Below are 16,131 nucleotides of genomic sequence, written 5' to 3' on the forward strand. Positions count from 1 at the left end.
TTTTGCATAAAGTTGATCAAACTTTGATTACAGAGGAGACAGAACAGACTCATACTTTGTTGTTTAGGACTTCATTAGTGGACTTCAGTCAGTAATCCTTTGGGTAGCATGGTAAAACTCCAATATTTCATATTGAATTAAATGTCTATACAGCAATAATGGGCGCATACAAACAACAAGTCATAGGTTTATTGTGGTTCTCAAGCACACAAAAAACTACAGTTCAGAGGTCAGTCTACAACAGCGTACTGCTAAATCACAGTAATCTGGTATTTACAGTAAAATGCAGTAATTCTACAATAACATACTGTTAAATTACAATAATATACTGCCAAAGCTATTATGAAGTCACGGTATACTGCTGTGTTTTCACAATATTTTACCATGAAACTGTACCTTTGTGAAACCAATGCAGTTAGTAGCCAGTAATTTAGTGGGATTTCACAGTCTAATAATTTACAGTATAGCAGCTGCTAATTCTGGTCAATGGTTTTTTAAATAGTAAAAAGCTTTTTCAGCACCATTTTAGGTCAAATCACCACACTTATGGTAACAGTGTGGCCAGCTGCAGGACTGAGACGAGATGGACAAACGGAGGATGGACTCTGTGTGGATTGTACGGACAGAACTTTTATAGTCATACCTCGTTTTTCATGTGCATTCTCAGTAAGGCTTCGATATTAAAGTGAAGGACGGACTGGTTCTTTTGGCTTCCCTTTATGTGGAGTCATTTGCTAAAAATTATTAAATATCCAGAAGTTTGGGCTGAATAAAGAATGAACAAGTTCCAAGACAAAGCAAAGAATAAAAGCCTTATTTGATGAACCAAAAACAGATGCAGCACATTAAGCCTTCGGGAGTTATAGCAATCCAACTAACAGTTTACAAAAGTGAGTATCAAGGTTTTTCTATTAATTCCAACATACAACAATAAATAAAGGTCTGCCGGTGTTTAAACTCACTGCCAAGCCATTACGAGCAGGCGGCAACCTCTGGGTCTGAAAACTTCATGTGCTAAAGCTGCATTCTCTCTAATGTCCATCAGGGGGCGACTCCTCTGGTTGTATAGAAGTCTATGAGAAAATGACTCTACTTCTCTCTTGATTTATTACCTCAGTAAACATTTTAAACATTTAGGGTGTGGTTACCTTATGATTGACAGATCCCTACCACGGCGTTGTCTGGTCTGGGAGTTCTCTGTGTTTTTGTCTTAATACTTTAACCCTTTCACAATGTGTTTTCAGTTCATGAGAGTTATTTGTAACCTTTTTGGTCGCTTAAAAATGTCTTATTCAGCTTTGGGTTGAATTTATCTCTCCCTCTCATTTCCCTTCTGGTTGCAAAAAGCCAAGATGTCGACGGCTAAAATGCTGAACTTGAGGCTTTGTAACAGCAGTCCACAAATAACAATAAGTGACGTCAAAATGATTACATCCACTTGTTATATATTAGTCTATGGTTTAGGGCTTTGTAGGTGGGAAATAACTCTTAAATCAGCATGTTTCTTTGATCAACAAACATTAACTACGTGTACCAAACCAATGCCACATCAACTGGATGGATACGTCAGCTACTTCTAATTGGTTAGGACACACTAACAACTCCAAATAATGTCATTGTGCCACATAAATAAACAACTGAAAGGAAAGATGGACAGACATAAGAAATGTTGAACACCATACAATTGAGGACTGACCTGGCAGGCGTTATAGAGGAGCTGATGCTCAAACTTCTTGATGCCCAGGATCTGCTGGAACATCTCGTACAGCTGGTCCTTGCTGAGGATGAGCTCGGAGGCGGCGCTGGCCGTCATTCTCTGCTGGTGCTTTCTGGGGTCCTCCTCACCTCGGTAGATGGTGTCGAACTTGGCGATCCAGGAGCTCAGCACTGTCTCTTTGCTCAGGCCGTCGATCTCAGGCAGACTGCGCACCCGCTTCTCTATGTGCTTCTTAAAAACCTCCCGAGAGTCGCTGGCTGAGCAGCCGCCGCTCTGCACCATCCGGGACACGCGGTCACTTTTCAGGAAGACCTGCAATCAATTTGTGAACTAACAGATTAGTTGTTTTATTTTATCCAAAAGATTTCTGATTTACAAATAATGATTCATCAGGGAGGCTGGCTCCAGGCTGGGGGTGGATCTTGAGAAAAGGATGCTGCTAAAGCTACAGCATCATGGGCAACCTCTCGACCCTTTCAGGTCTCACTGGAAGAACACAGTAACACCTCCAGCAACAGACTGACACTACCAAGGTACATTAGTACATTAGTTCCAACCTCACAGTGACCATCAGCCTACTCCTCTCTAACTGACAGTTATGCAGGCTAACTCACACTACAGCTACTGATGCTCTTTCTATCCTGCTTGCCGCTAATACTTCAGTGCAATGCATTGCTTATATTGATATTTTTGGCGTTTTGAAGTGAGTTTGTATGAGGTTCTTTTCCATCGTCAGTGTATTACCTACAGTAGATGAAGTTTGTAGAAACAGACAGGAGGAACAGCCCAGGAGCAAAGCTAATGTGGACGGGGGAAGCAATAAAATATATTTTAGACCATATCAGTTTGAGTGTACGTTATAATGACAAATATTTTCACCCCCTTTATCTTGTTGTCAGAGAGCTCTTTCTGAGAAAGAACTGAACTGAAAGTGAAACTTCAGCCACCAGACTCTTGGTCAGGACCCTTAACTTCAATTTCTAACACACTGGGTAGCTCAGGGCGTGAAACTATGGTGTTCCACTACAATTGCAGTAAACACGTGGTTAACGTTGTGAATTCAAACAAAAACACTTGTTTAGGTTTAGGCAATAAAACCACTTAGGTTTAGAAAGAAAGATTATGGTTTGGGTTGAAAATACTACCTTTGTAAGGCGAAACTTAACAACCAACAACACCTTGTTGGTTTCACACGGGACATGAGCAGCTGTCTCTTCGGTATTATAGGACTCACTCTGTACTATTATATCGTTTTTCCACCACAGTACTGATTAATCACTGTGACGGTTCCCTGTCTGGGTCATTTGTTATGTTCTTTTAAGCCAGCAGGACCAGAGATGCTGATCGTTAACTGGAGACACCTGGGCCCGGTGCTCCCGTATAAAGATCTTCTCTCTCTCTCTCTCTCTCTCTCTCTCTCTCTCTCATATTTATATATATATATATATATATATATATATACCAACCACCCATGGAGCAGCGTGGACGGCTCGTGCTCCGCCATTGCAAGATATTTGTTGGTTGCTTTGTACAATAAACCCTTTATTGGTGCAAACTGACTGCGTCTCCCTCACTAGTGCCACGGCTGCGGAGCCAGGTCGTGACTCCCATCTAATAACATGGATGGGTGTAAATTGCGTACTTGAAAGCAAGTCTCAAAAAGATGCTAAAGCACGTCTTGTGCATCGGTATCAGACGTATTGGACGTCCTGGGAATTACAATGGGCTGCCAAAACAGTAAAGAGAAGTCAGGAAAATATACTAAATAAAGTGTACACTTCAACTGATATTGATTATTGTAGCTAAAATACATCATCAGAAGTACATTGCTTTGCTCCCATTCTGGTACTCCTGTCTGTTTCTACAAAGTGGGGCAGTGCTGACCGCCATCTACTGATAATCTGGCTATGCAGACGTACCTCATGCAACACACCACTTCAAAACATCCAAACATCCTCTTTAACACACTTTTTCCGCTGTGTGTGTGTGTGATACATTAATCAGTATCCTGCACTGCCATTTATGCATATCATCATCATTTGTACCGACCATCTTTTTCTACATGTATTTTATTTGACTAAATATGTACAAACACTACATCAGTGTATATGAAATATCTCTATATATGTACTGAACATCTTTGTTTGAGTAAAGGAGTTGAGAAACATATCAAAATGCTACTTCACTATAAAGCAGAGGGAATATGTTCATAATTGTTGGAATGCTGATTCAGCATTCCAAGTATTGTTCTTCAAATCTTTATTCAGTGTGGCTTTGTGGCACAAGGCAGTAATACTGCCTGTGCCAAAGCACACTGACTGTAATCCTGCGGGCTTATTGTTGGAATGCTGATTCAGCATTCCAAGTATTGTTCTTCAAATCTTTATTGTTGGAATGCTGATTCAGCATTCCAAGTATTGTTCTTCAAATCTTTATTGTTGGAATGCTGATTCAGCATTCCAAGTATTCTTCTTCAAATCTTTATTCAGTGTGGCTTTGTGGCACAAGGCAGTAATACTGCCTGTGCCAAAGCACACTGACTGTAATCCTGCGGGCTTATTATTATTCAGTGTGGCTTTGTGGCACAAGGCAGTAATACTGCCTGTGCCAAAGCACACTGACTGTAATCTGACTGTTGGAATGCTGATTCAGCATTCCAAGTATTGTTCTTCAAATCTTTATTCAACTTCTACTATTTCTTCCATCGCGCTTTTTTTAAAATGCTTCTTGTTCTACAGTTTTTAAGCTACAGAAACCGTTCAACTATGTAACTGTTCAGCTCGTTCAGCTCATGTGTGCTATTTCTCATAATATTTCTAATCTTTCAACTTTTTGAATTATTAAGCATTTTGCACCTTATTTTTTGAATGGGATGTCTATGGAGAATATTTTTAAATCCTCTTAAACTTCTTCAACTTTCAGATCATTCTACTTCCTCATACTTTCAGCTACAGACACCATTTAAACTTTCAAATGTTGAAAAACCCTGATCAATGATTGTATGTTATAATCATTTTGATATCTTTTATACTTTTTGAGCTGTAGCAATTTTGCTTTCATGTGTTTTTCAGTCCTTTTCTGCTTTTATAATGGGTGTGTATTGCGCAGCTTAGAGTGCGTGATGTCATCGCTAGAGTGAAGAGAAGCTTGAGATTCCTGTGAAAAAAATATTTGTCTTTTGCGACTGACTCCTCAATTTTCACTCTCCATGCATAATTTTTGGATGGAAACGTAGCTAATCTTGTCCTTGTCGTAGACATATGACGGTGGAATCTCACAGATTTACACATTTGGCACAAAAGCCTTGACTTGAGAGGAAAACCAACTTTCTCCTCCATAGACCCCAATGTTAAAACGTACTTCAAAAAAGTCTTGCACAGACAACCGTACCCCATTTCTAAATCGCCATTGAAGCCACTTTTTTTTACACTACAGATCCAATATTCTCATGATCTGTTCTTCAAGTCATCCTTGCACTTCAGTCTTAATATCGGAGCAATAGGGGCTATGGTTATGGGAGTTTTGTGGTTTTGTTTGACAGGTGTTTTCCAGTTTTTTTCTCATGAAAAGGCGGCAGGCTCACAGGTGTTCGTGCTTGAGCTAATTACTGATGTTTATAAACACACAGACTCACAGACTCTCCAACTGCTGCGTCGTCACCATAGGAACCAATGACACACACACACACACACACACACACACACACACACACACTCTCTCTCTCTCTCTTTCTCTGTCTGTCTGTCTCTCTCTACACACTCAGTACATATAACTGTCTGTCTGCCTCACTCACTCACTCAGTACATATAACTGTCTGTCTGCCTGTCTCACTCACTCACTCCATATAACTGTCTGTCTGCCTGTCTCTCTCTCCAAATCACTCTGTCAATGTAACTGTCTGTCTGCCTGTCTCTCTCTCCCACTCACTCAGTACATATAACTGTCTGTCTGCTCTTCTCACTCAATCCAGATGACTGTCTGTCCACCTGTCTCACTCACTCACTCAGTTCATATAACTGTCTGTTTCCCTGTCTCTCACTCACTCAGTTCATATAACTGTCTGTCTGCCTGTCTCTTTCTCCCAAACACTCAGTCCATCTGACTGTGTGTCTGCCTGTCTCTCTCTCTAAATCACTCAGTCAAGGTGACTGTCTGTCTGCCTGTCTCTCTCTCCAAATCACTCAGTCAATGTAACTGTCTGTCTGTCTGTCTCTCTCTCCCACTGACTCAGTACATATAACTGTCTGTCTGCTCTTCTCACTCAATCCAGATGACTGTCTGTCCACCTGTCTCACTCACTCACTCAATCCAGATGACTGTCTGTCCACCTATCTCACTCACTCACTCAGTACATATAACTGTCTGTCTGCCTGTCTCACTCACTCAGTTCATATAACTGTCTGTTTGCCTGTCTCACTCACTCAGTTCATATAACTGTCTGTCTGCCTGTCTCTCTCTCCCATACACTCAGTCCATCTGACTGTCTGTCTGCCTGTCTCTCTCTCCAAATCACTCAGTCCATCTAACTGTCTGTCTGCCTGACTCTCTCTCACCCACACACTCAGTCCATCTGACTGTCTTTCTGCCTGTCTCTCTCTCCCACACACTCAGTCCATCTGACTGTCTGTCTGCCTGTCTCTCTCCAAATCACTCAGTTCATATAACTGTCTGTCTGCCTGTCTCTCTCTCCCACTCACTCAGTACATATAACTGTCTGTCTGCTCTTCTCACTCAATCCAGATTACTGTCTGTCCTCCTGTCTCCCTCACTCACTCAGTACATATAACTGTCTGTCTGCCTGTCTCACTCACTCACTCAGTACAAACAACTGTCTGTCTGCCTGTCTCACTCACTCAGTACAAATAACTGTCTGTCTGCCTGTCTCTCTTTCCAAATCACTCAGTCAATGTAACTGTCTGTCTGCCTGTCTCTCTCTCCAACACAGTCAGTCCATCTGACTGTCTGTCTGCCTGTCTCTCTCTCCCACACAGTCAGTCCATTTGACTGTCTGTCTGCCTGTCTCTCTCTTCCACTCACTCAGTACATATAACTGTCTGTCTGCTCTTCTCACTCAATCAAGATGACTGTCTGTCCACCTGTCTCACTCACTCACCCAGTACATATAACTGTCTGTCTGCCTGTCTCACTCACTCAGTACAAATAACTGTCTGTCTGCCTGTCTCTTTCCAAATCACTCAGTTCATATAACTGTCTGTCTGCCTGTCTCTTTCCAAATCACTCAGTTAATGTAACTGTCTGTCTGCCTGTCTCTCTCTCCCACACTCAGTCCATCTGACTGTCTGTCTGCCTGTCTCTCTCTCCCACTCACTTAGTACATATAACTGTCTGTCTGCTCTTCTCACTCAATCCAGATGACTGTCTGTCCACCTGTCTCACTCACTAACTCAGTACATATAACTGTCTGTTTGCCTGTTTCACTCACTCACTCAGTTCATATAACTCTCTGTCTGCCTGTCTCTCTATCCAAATCACTCAGTCCATCTGACTGTCTGCCTGTCTCTCTCCCACACACTCAGTCATCTAACTGTCTGTCTGTCTGTCTCTCTCTCCCACACACTCAGTCCATCTAACTGTCTGTCTGCCTGTCTCTCTCTCCAACACACTCAGTCCATCTAACTGTATGTCTGCCTGTCTCTCTCTCCCACTCACTCAGTACATATAACTGTCTGTCTGCCTGTCTCACTCACTCAGTTCATATAACTGTCTGTTTGCCTGTCTCACTCACTCACTCAGTTCATATAACTCTCTGTCTGCCTGTCTCACTCACACAGTTCATATAACTGTCTGTTTGTCTCACTCACTCACTCAGTCCATCTAACTGTCTGTCTGCCTGTCTCTCTCTCCCACACACTCAGTCCATCTAACTGTCTGTCTGTTTGTCTCTCTCTCCCACACAATCAGTCCATCTAACTGTCTGTCTGCCTGTCTCTCTCTCCCACTCACTCAGTACATATAACTGTCTGTCTGCTCTTCTCACTCAATCCAGATGACTGTCTGTCCTCCTGTCTCCCTCACTCACTGAGTACATATAACTGTCTGTCTGCCTTTCTCACTCTCTCACACTCATTCATTCAGTCTCTATCTCTGTCTTCCTGTCATTCTGTGTTTCTCTCTCTGTCTTTCTTTCTGTCTCTCCCTCTCTCCCTCTGGCTCTCTCTCTGCTACCACTACTGCTGCTATTCATGCCATTACCAGTACCAATACTACTACAGCTATTAGTACGATTGCTACTCGTACTAATACTACTGCTATCACTTCAAATACTGCCATTACTATTACTCCTTCTTCTACTACTACTACTGTTATATTAAATACTACGACCACTACTACAGCTATTACTACGACTACTGATACTACTACTTATACTGCTTCTTCTAATTACTAATACTTCTACAACTAATAATTCTTCTACTACAACTACAACTTCTACTACTACAAATATCACTACTGGTGACATTTTTTAAGCCACAGAAGCTGTTCGAATATCAAAATATTCAGCTTCTTCAGGAGAGGGGTGATATTTTTCATATTTGTAATCTTTAAACTTTTTGAATTATTAAGCTTTTTGCAATTTGTTTTGAATGGGATATCTATGGAGAAAATCTTCAAATCCTGTTAAACTTCTTCAACTTTCAAAGCCTTCTTTCTCATACTTTCAGCTACAGACACCATAGTTAGACGTTTCAACTAGAAGGGTTTTCAGCAGTGCAGTTTAAATGCTTTCGGGCTTCAACATTTTTCAGACAGGTAGTCTCTCATTTCTGTATTTTCAACAATGTTTTTGCAATTCATTTCAGCTTTCAGCTTTCAGCATTCCAACACATTTTCAGCAGGAAATGCATTTTCTAGTTGGAGTATAAAACACACTTTGAGGACTTTGAGATTTGTTCAGTGAACTGCTGACAGTGAGGTCTGTGGATTCTCCAGGATCACAGGGACATCTATTTGTTTTGTCATTGTCATTTTTCAGTGTTGCAAAAACCACAAATTGAATTCCATTGGCCCCCATTGTATTGAGAAATTCCAGAGACTTAAAACCTAGAAAAATCTAAATACAACTTGCAGTAAGTGAGTATTAAAACAAAGTACCCTCCTAATAGCCATCCTGTACATTAACCTCTGTTCTTAACTTCTTAACGTTGTTTTTCTACCAATTAAGAGAATCAAGGAAAGTCTTCAATCACAACCATACTTGGAAGGCCGTAGCTGGTGATTGATGGGTGGTAAATTCCTGTCAAGGAATTGTCCCTCTATCTTTCTATTTCTGTCTCTTCTCCCTTCCACCCCCTGTCTGCCTGCGTCAGTTTGAGCCTGAAGCTAAAGCCGGGCTGAGAGCTTTGGGTTTTAATTGAATTGGATAACCTGAGTCACCAGCTTCATCTGTTAAATATCACGCTGTTCTCATTTGCCGTGCTTGTGCTGCCGCATTCACTGATAAGGAAGTCCCGGGTCAATGTGTCGGCGCCACCAGCCCAACAGATGCTCTGCCTTGTTTTTGCTCTAGCACCCAACCGCCCTGAAATCTCAGAACGTCCCACTTTCTAATATCTGTTCCTGGACCAGCTTTTAGAAAACACAGGTAGCGATTATGCACTACTGTCATAATTACTGATTTGTGAACTGCGCTCTGAAGTCTGAGCATGTATGGCGAATTCACAACAGGCTTGTTGTGCATGTGTGAATCTACTCGCCAAAGGTTTAGTTTTAAAGAGCTGTATTAGTAATGTAAAATTTTTCATGGTAACTCTTTATATTAAGGTACACATATTCACCATTAAAAAGTTGCATATAGCAGTATATTGGCTCTTTATTAGTCGTTATAAGGCACTTATCAATGCCTTATTCTGCATAACTATATTCTACTAGGCGTTGAAGAGTTCTCACTAACCTTCTAATTACTGCTTTATTATATTAAATAAATAAGTTGTATATAAATTAGGATCGCAAAATGATATATGTATGGGCCTTATAAGGTGGCAGTACCACAAGAATGAACACTTACAGTAATACATATGGTCTACTCTTAAGTAACATATGTTCCCCATTCTAAAAGGAGGTCTTGTTCACAACTAATTCACTCGTAGTTTGTCACTTATTAACCCACACAAGTTCTCCTTTTAAAATTGCCTCATTGTCACACTTAGTAAATCCATTACAGCACACCACTATTGCTGTTAACAGACCATATTCTTAAGAGATGGAGGGCTATTGAGACACACAGGTCCTATTCCCATTCAGTGGTGGAAGAACACAGTCAGTACGAGTAGAAGCCTTGAAGAAACTTGACAAAATATTTTGATAGACAAATCTCTAAAGGGGTTGATTAATAAAGGAGATATTTGTGCTTGTGCTGATAATGCTCTTTCTCCACTGAATGGGAATAGAGAATAGAGACGTGCGCTGTGATAGATTTACGAAGTGTGAAGAGGAGGCAACATTAGAATTGGGAACCTGTGTGGGACTGCATTAGTTTGAGCTAGGTTTACCTTATAAACTGACATATTATCTGGACAAAAGTTTCCATTTTATAGTCTTAATTTATTTTAAAGTAGATATTTTTAAAAAAAAGTAATGTTTTAAGTTACTTAAAAACACAAATTATAATTGAATTATATTCCTTTTTGCTATATCATTATTATGTCATGTAATGTACCAACATAACACACTTAATTTACGGCACGTTTGTAACGTACTCTGCTTACGTCATGTACGTAGCTTCTTAAGAAACGTTACATTAACCACGTGTTGAAGTCTATCAGAAACTCTGCACATGGAGAAATGACGCTAAAGGGTTGCCCAGTGCATTCAAAAGTGATGCCAAGGGGTCCTGACCAAGCGTCATGTGAAGAGTAACAACATGTCGCAATGTCAAAGATCTGAAGCTCATTGTACTCGCTGTGAGTAGCTCCAGTTATATGACAAATGTCAAGTTGTAAATGAACAGTTCAACCCAGACTGTAAGAAATGTGAGGTGCAGAGAAGATGTTGGCTCATCTGTCATCCTATTTTATTTCCCTCTTCTATTCTTGGTGAATCCAGCCCACCGAATCCTGGTGGTTTGGGAGCATATTACTAAGGCTGCCTAGAGAAGCTCAGTGCACGCTCTGCATCATTTATCAGAGCTAAGACAAGTTATCTCCGCTGAGGTTTGGATACTTTTCTTAACATTATTAGTGTTCCTGCTTGGACAGATTCATTTTAAACAGCTAGCAAGGGGAACTAAACAGCTTACAAAATGTAGTTTAGACATCTGAAATTACATTTCTTTTTTACAAATAATGTTAGAGAATTAACATCAAGTATTTAACTGATTCTAAAGAGAAAGTGTCTTTTTTTTCCTCTACAGGGATGTCAGAGGTCACATACAGCCACAAAAGGCCGGAGTTAATGTCTTACCAAACACAACAGCCGTATATAATACATATGTAAATATATATATATATTCATATATATATATATATATATATATATATATATATATATATTCATATATATATATATATATATATATATATATATATATATATATATATATATATATATGTATTCAATGAAAAGGATTCATAGCAGGGTTAAAAAAAGACAGGTGACAGAGATCCATGCAACAGATAATACAGACTCACCTCGTAGTAGCTCTGGACAGCGTTGATGAATGCCTCATCAGCAACGATCTGGGTTTCTCCGTTGAGGAACGCCTGGAAACGCTCTTTGACCGTCTGCAGATGCTGCTTACTGATCTGAAAGAGACATAGCAGGAGCCAAAGAGGATATAAGATATGAAGCTTATTAAAAACTCTTTGTATGCATATAGATTATATTACCTGAAAAAAGGGACTGAAAAGCTATTAAGGTGGTGTTCATTTAGAATAGATTTAGTTTAATTTCCTTTTGCTTTATTTCTTGACTTTAGACGTGCCTACTTGTTCATCCAACAGGACATAAAACAGTTTGCTAAGGCTCATAGCACACCTTTTAACCAAAAGTATTTAACTAAACCCAACTGTACTGTGCTGTAAGCTCTTATTTTGAAGTATCTGTTTTGGAACTCCAGTGTCCAAAGAGGTTGGTTGACTATGTGTCTATATTCCAGTGCTTTTCCCAGTTACCATCTACAATCTACCCATAGACACAGTAATATTCATACGTATGCAGGCTCTGATGTACTATGATTGAAGTTACCCAATAAACCTTATCATATGTAGAACTGAATCCTCCTTCAACAAAGACATTAGCACTAAAATTAAATTACCAATAAGAGCCTCCCTCCCTGCTAGCAGACTCCACACCCATTGGTCAGTCTCCGTCCGCAGCCCTGGTAACCGTTACCATGGCCACTGCAGCAGGGGAAGTAGTATGAGATTACAGCTTCCATAATGGGGGTCAAAGTTCACAGTTCAGATTAACTACAGTGGAGCCAGCTGTGTGCAGATGTTTATCCATAATATATCGGTTGTGGGTCAGTGTGTTGTCTCACTTGGTTGAAGAACTAAAAGAAGTAATATATCTTTAAAACTCTAGCAAAGGGGTCACTAATAGGTGGAGCGCGGTCCGGATCCAGACCCAGACGCCGTTGTCTGTGGACCCTGGACCTACAACTGATAGATAACTGAGAATTATTCAATTTTGACGGAGAGCTTCTATTTTAACCAACGCATCTTTTCTATCCTTTACAGCTCGTTCAGCGGTCCAGGAAACACACCAACCAATTGCATGTGTTGTAAATCACAGCCTGTGATGCTATTTAGCCAATCAAATTTTTGTATTCTGATAAGTATCGTCCTTGACTCGAGTGAGATTTACACACACACGGCAGAGAGACCCAACAGTCAGAGAGAACGTGAGTCAGAGAAGTTATTTCACATGACGTTCTCCATAAAGAGAAAAGTGGACAGTGAGACCAGAGAGACCAGAGTCTTTAACCAAGAATGGACAGACTGTTATCAGTTCATTCTTCCCACGAACAGTTTAAAACCAGTATGTCTCATATGTTCAGAGACCATGACGATTATTATCTAAGAGCCCAATATGATCAGAATCCTAACTCATGAATTCACTGTCCAACAATGATGTTAACAGAGAGGAATAGAGCTGAAACAAGAGGTTTAATAACCACAGAGAAAGTCCCTGCACACACATTTCTCTTTTTAGAAGATAAGAAGATATGTGTTTTTTTGGTTGACATGCGCTTCACCATGAATGAACTGAATATAAAGCTGCAGGACAATTCAGTGAAATTAATATTTCTAAAATGTAGTACTTTATTTTAAGATGCACATTTTTCAAAAGCTTTCTGTAATGTATTATTGAATGCAGCACTTATTTGACTTAATACGAGAAAAGAACATTTATTTATGATTAGATTCATCCAGTTCAATTTGAAAACTGACAAATATTGTTCAGATATTATTCAATTGAACTTTCTTTATTTCATCTGACAGTCAGTTGTTGACTACATACAGACGTTAATATAACTGCTAGGCTACTTCAATATATATGGGACTAAATCATAGCGCAAGTTAAACATTATTGTGATGTTTATTATTGAAAATTCTTTCTAACTAGATCTCGTTGAATTTTAATTGAATACCCCTGGTCTAGTAGCTTAATTTATTTGCAGGTATTCTGTCACATGACTTTAGTTGACATAGACTATAGTATCAGGGTACCAGGCACCCTAAAGAATTCTCACCTTTAATTTAAACCTTATTTAAAAATGATAACAGCAAAAGGTCTGCATAAAGTCACTTCTACAGTCCAGTACATCTCTAATCTAGTTTCCAGTGTCCACATGGTATCTAATGTCTCAGATCAGTCCTTAGGCTTTGTACACTCCACCATCCATCCTAAACTCCGCCCAACAGGGTTTTACAGCACACAACTCACACACCTTTAATTATGAGAGACCACCCTCAGTATTCACAAAATTGTTAAAGGTGGAGTGTCAGGAAAATGTCAACATAGGTCATTTTAAATGTTCCTGGGAAGGACAGTCTCCAAAAAGTGTGAATTGTTAGAAGTTAAGTTGACATTTCCATGTCACCACTGTGTGACCATTCACCTTTATTCTACAGAGGAGCCCAGTAATAAAATGGTTCAATCATATTTGAGTTGCTTTAAGTGAGCTGATATCAAAGTAACTGATTGTGTTGAATGGATATATGATATTGTCTCATATCCATCCCAGGCCCCTGAATTAAATTGTATCGACAATCGTATCATGGCAGACTTTGTAATATCAGCATCTCATATTGTTGTCCAAAGAATCAGTATAATTTTGGATTGTGCTGTTTTGTACCTTATCTCCACAGACATGCATAACTGTTCATCCCATGAATGAATGCACTGAATGAATGAAGAATAACAAGCATCACCTCATTTTACTTCCATTTTAATTTATGAAATAAATCATCTCTATTGAATACTATGCCACTCTATTATCACTGTAATGGATCATCCTGTCATAACACATTGAATATATATATATATATATATATATATATATATATATATATATATATATATACTGTATATATATAATCCATTGGGAGCATTACAAAAGTATGCTGTGCTCAGACTAACAAGACAACGTGACAGCTCCGAATCTGCTCGGACCAAATCCAAACCAAGGGTCTAGGGATAGGAAGCATCTGATGCTAAACAGAACTGTAAATTCCTTTCATAAAGAACTTGTGACTCTGTGCTCGATAGATAGATCTGTCTTGACACACAAGGGAAGTGATTGCCTGAGATTTACATTCAGACAAGGCAACAAGGTTTTCTCTTGCAAGATTAATTGGAAGCTGTGCACATGCTTGGCTCACAGGCATCGTTCACACATGCTGTGGTTAACATCAGATGCTGTTCAGCTATCTCTGTCTAATCACATGCGGTTTCTGAGAGCATGTCTATAAAGACCGCAGGGATTTCACAGAATGCCAGGTGATTCAGTCATTTGTGCTTTATTTGTAGTATAGAAACGAGAGAACAGTTGGAAAAACTATTGGAAGTTGTAAAGCAGTATTTACTTCGTAAGCCTGGCAAGTGCACGTGCTTCTTGTTGAATTAATTGCTAGCAGTGTTCTGGGGCCCGAGGCCCCCGCCTGCCACCACCTCCTCTTTCCAAAGTAGAGGCTTGGTTCAGCAGTCGGTCTGGTACTCTCCTGTTCGACTGGATTAGCCAGCAGCACGATGAAACTAGCTCACCCGCTTGCTAGAAGGTTAGCAGGTATGCTCCAGACTAAAGCTAGCGACCTAGCTTGCTATGAATGAATGAAGCAGGCTAACGGCAGCTAGCTGATTGAATCCTACTTGCACGCTTAGATACTATGGTAATAGAGATGACTTTTCTAAGACCACAGCCCCCACGGGTGTTTTACCAAATCTTACATACTGATTTTAGCAGCATTTAAAGTATGATTCAGTTATTGAAAACTGTGATTCATTATTTGAAATGATACTTATAATTTACTCAGTATTTTTTGGGACAATGTTTAACCTTATGGCAATGTAAAGAGTGCTCAATTTGGACTGTTTACTGACTGATGTCCTACTTTTAACCTAGTGGACTAGTATAAAAAGTTAGTTGCTGGAACATCTCTACAGAAAACATCTGTAAGTCAGTTAGGTAGGCTCATGGCAGTGATAGTTCCTCTGATAGTTCCTCAGTTCCTCTATGATCACACTGCAAACAAGAAGTGCCTATAGCTAATTCAGCATACTTTTAATGCTGACAATTTGCCAAAATGTGAACAAATGAAAAACATACAGGGCTCACAGCGTAACTCACTCAATATATAGCAATATTACACTTCTACACGTCTACAGCTCCCAAAACATTATGGTAACATGTATGTAGTTCCAAAGTTTAGAGCCTGATTAAACCCCGAATAGAAATAAGACATAGAGTATTAACGGGAGTGGAAAACTCACTTTTTGCAGTTTTTATGTGACATTAGTACAGACACATGTGCAGATATTTGTGTTGAAAACTCTGGATATAAGACATATAAGCTTTTGAGTTTTGTCTGGAAAAGGCCATATCAGACTTTGAAGATCCCTGGTACCTTACTATTCAGCTCCTACAGGCCTACGGATGAGATATGATATTTATCATCCTCATATGATCAGGCCTAATATTGAACTTCTCTGTAGTGCCACCAAAAAAGGTCTGATTTAAAAGTTGTACCCCCACAACTTTAATAATTGCAAAAATGTATCAAATGATTGAATGTAATCTAAAAAGTTGCTCATATAATCATAGTGTATGGATATATTTTTTTTGTATAATCAGTGCAACCATTTTCCCCTTATGGTTTCCACTCTTGGCTCTCTTTCCTGAAGATATCGTTCCACTCCAGTTGTGCATGTTAAGAGGCATCTGTTCTAATGTAACG

At 39.6% G+C, this 16,131-nt stretch overlaps 1 protein-coding gene across 5 annotated transcripts in view; it reads right to left on the bottom strand.

Moving 5' to 3' along the window:
- The window catches only part of cadpsa (Ca2+-dependent activator protein for secretion a), a 206,380-nt gene that overhangs the window by 167,243 nt on the left and 23,006 nt on the right, over positions 1–16,131 (bottom strand). For all 5 annotated transcript variants that reach the window (XM_068712610.1, XM_068712609.1, XM_068712608.1 and 2 more), the window contains exons 2-3: positions 11,362–11,475; positions 1,697–2,029 (exon numbers count right to left, since the gene is read on the bottom strand). In XM_068712610.1, the coding sequence (XP_068568711.1) occupies positions 1,697–2,029; positions 11,362–11,475 (447 nt within the window). The remainder of the gene's footprint in view (positions 1–1,696; positions 2,030–11,361; positions 11,476–16,131) is intronic.

This window comes from Cebidichthys violaceus, unplaced genomic scaffold, assembly GCF_023349555.1.
Source record: "Cebidichthys violaceus isolate CVI_PGR_0920_01 unplaced genomic scaffold, fCebVio1.0.p SCAF_17, whole genome shotgun sequence".
NCBI classification, from domain to species: Eukaryota; Metazoa; Chordata; class Actinopteri; order Perciformes; family Stichaeidae; genus Cebidichthys; species Cebidichthys violaceus.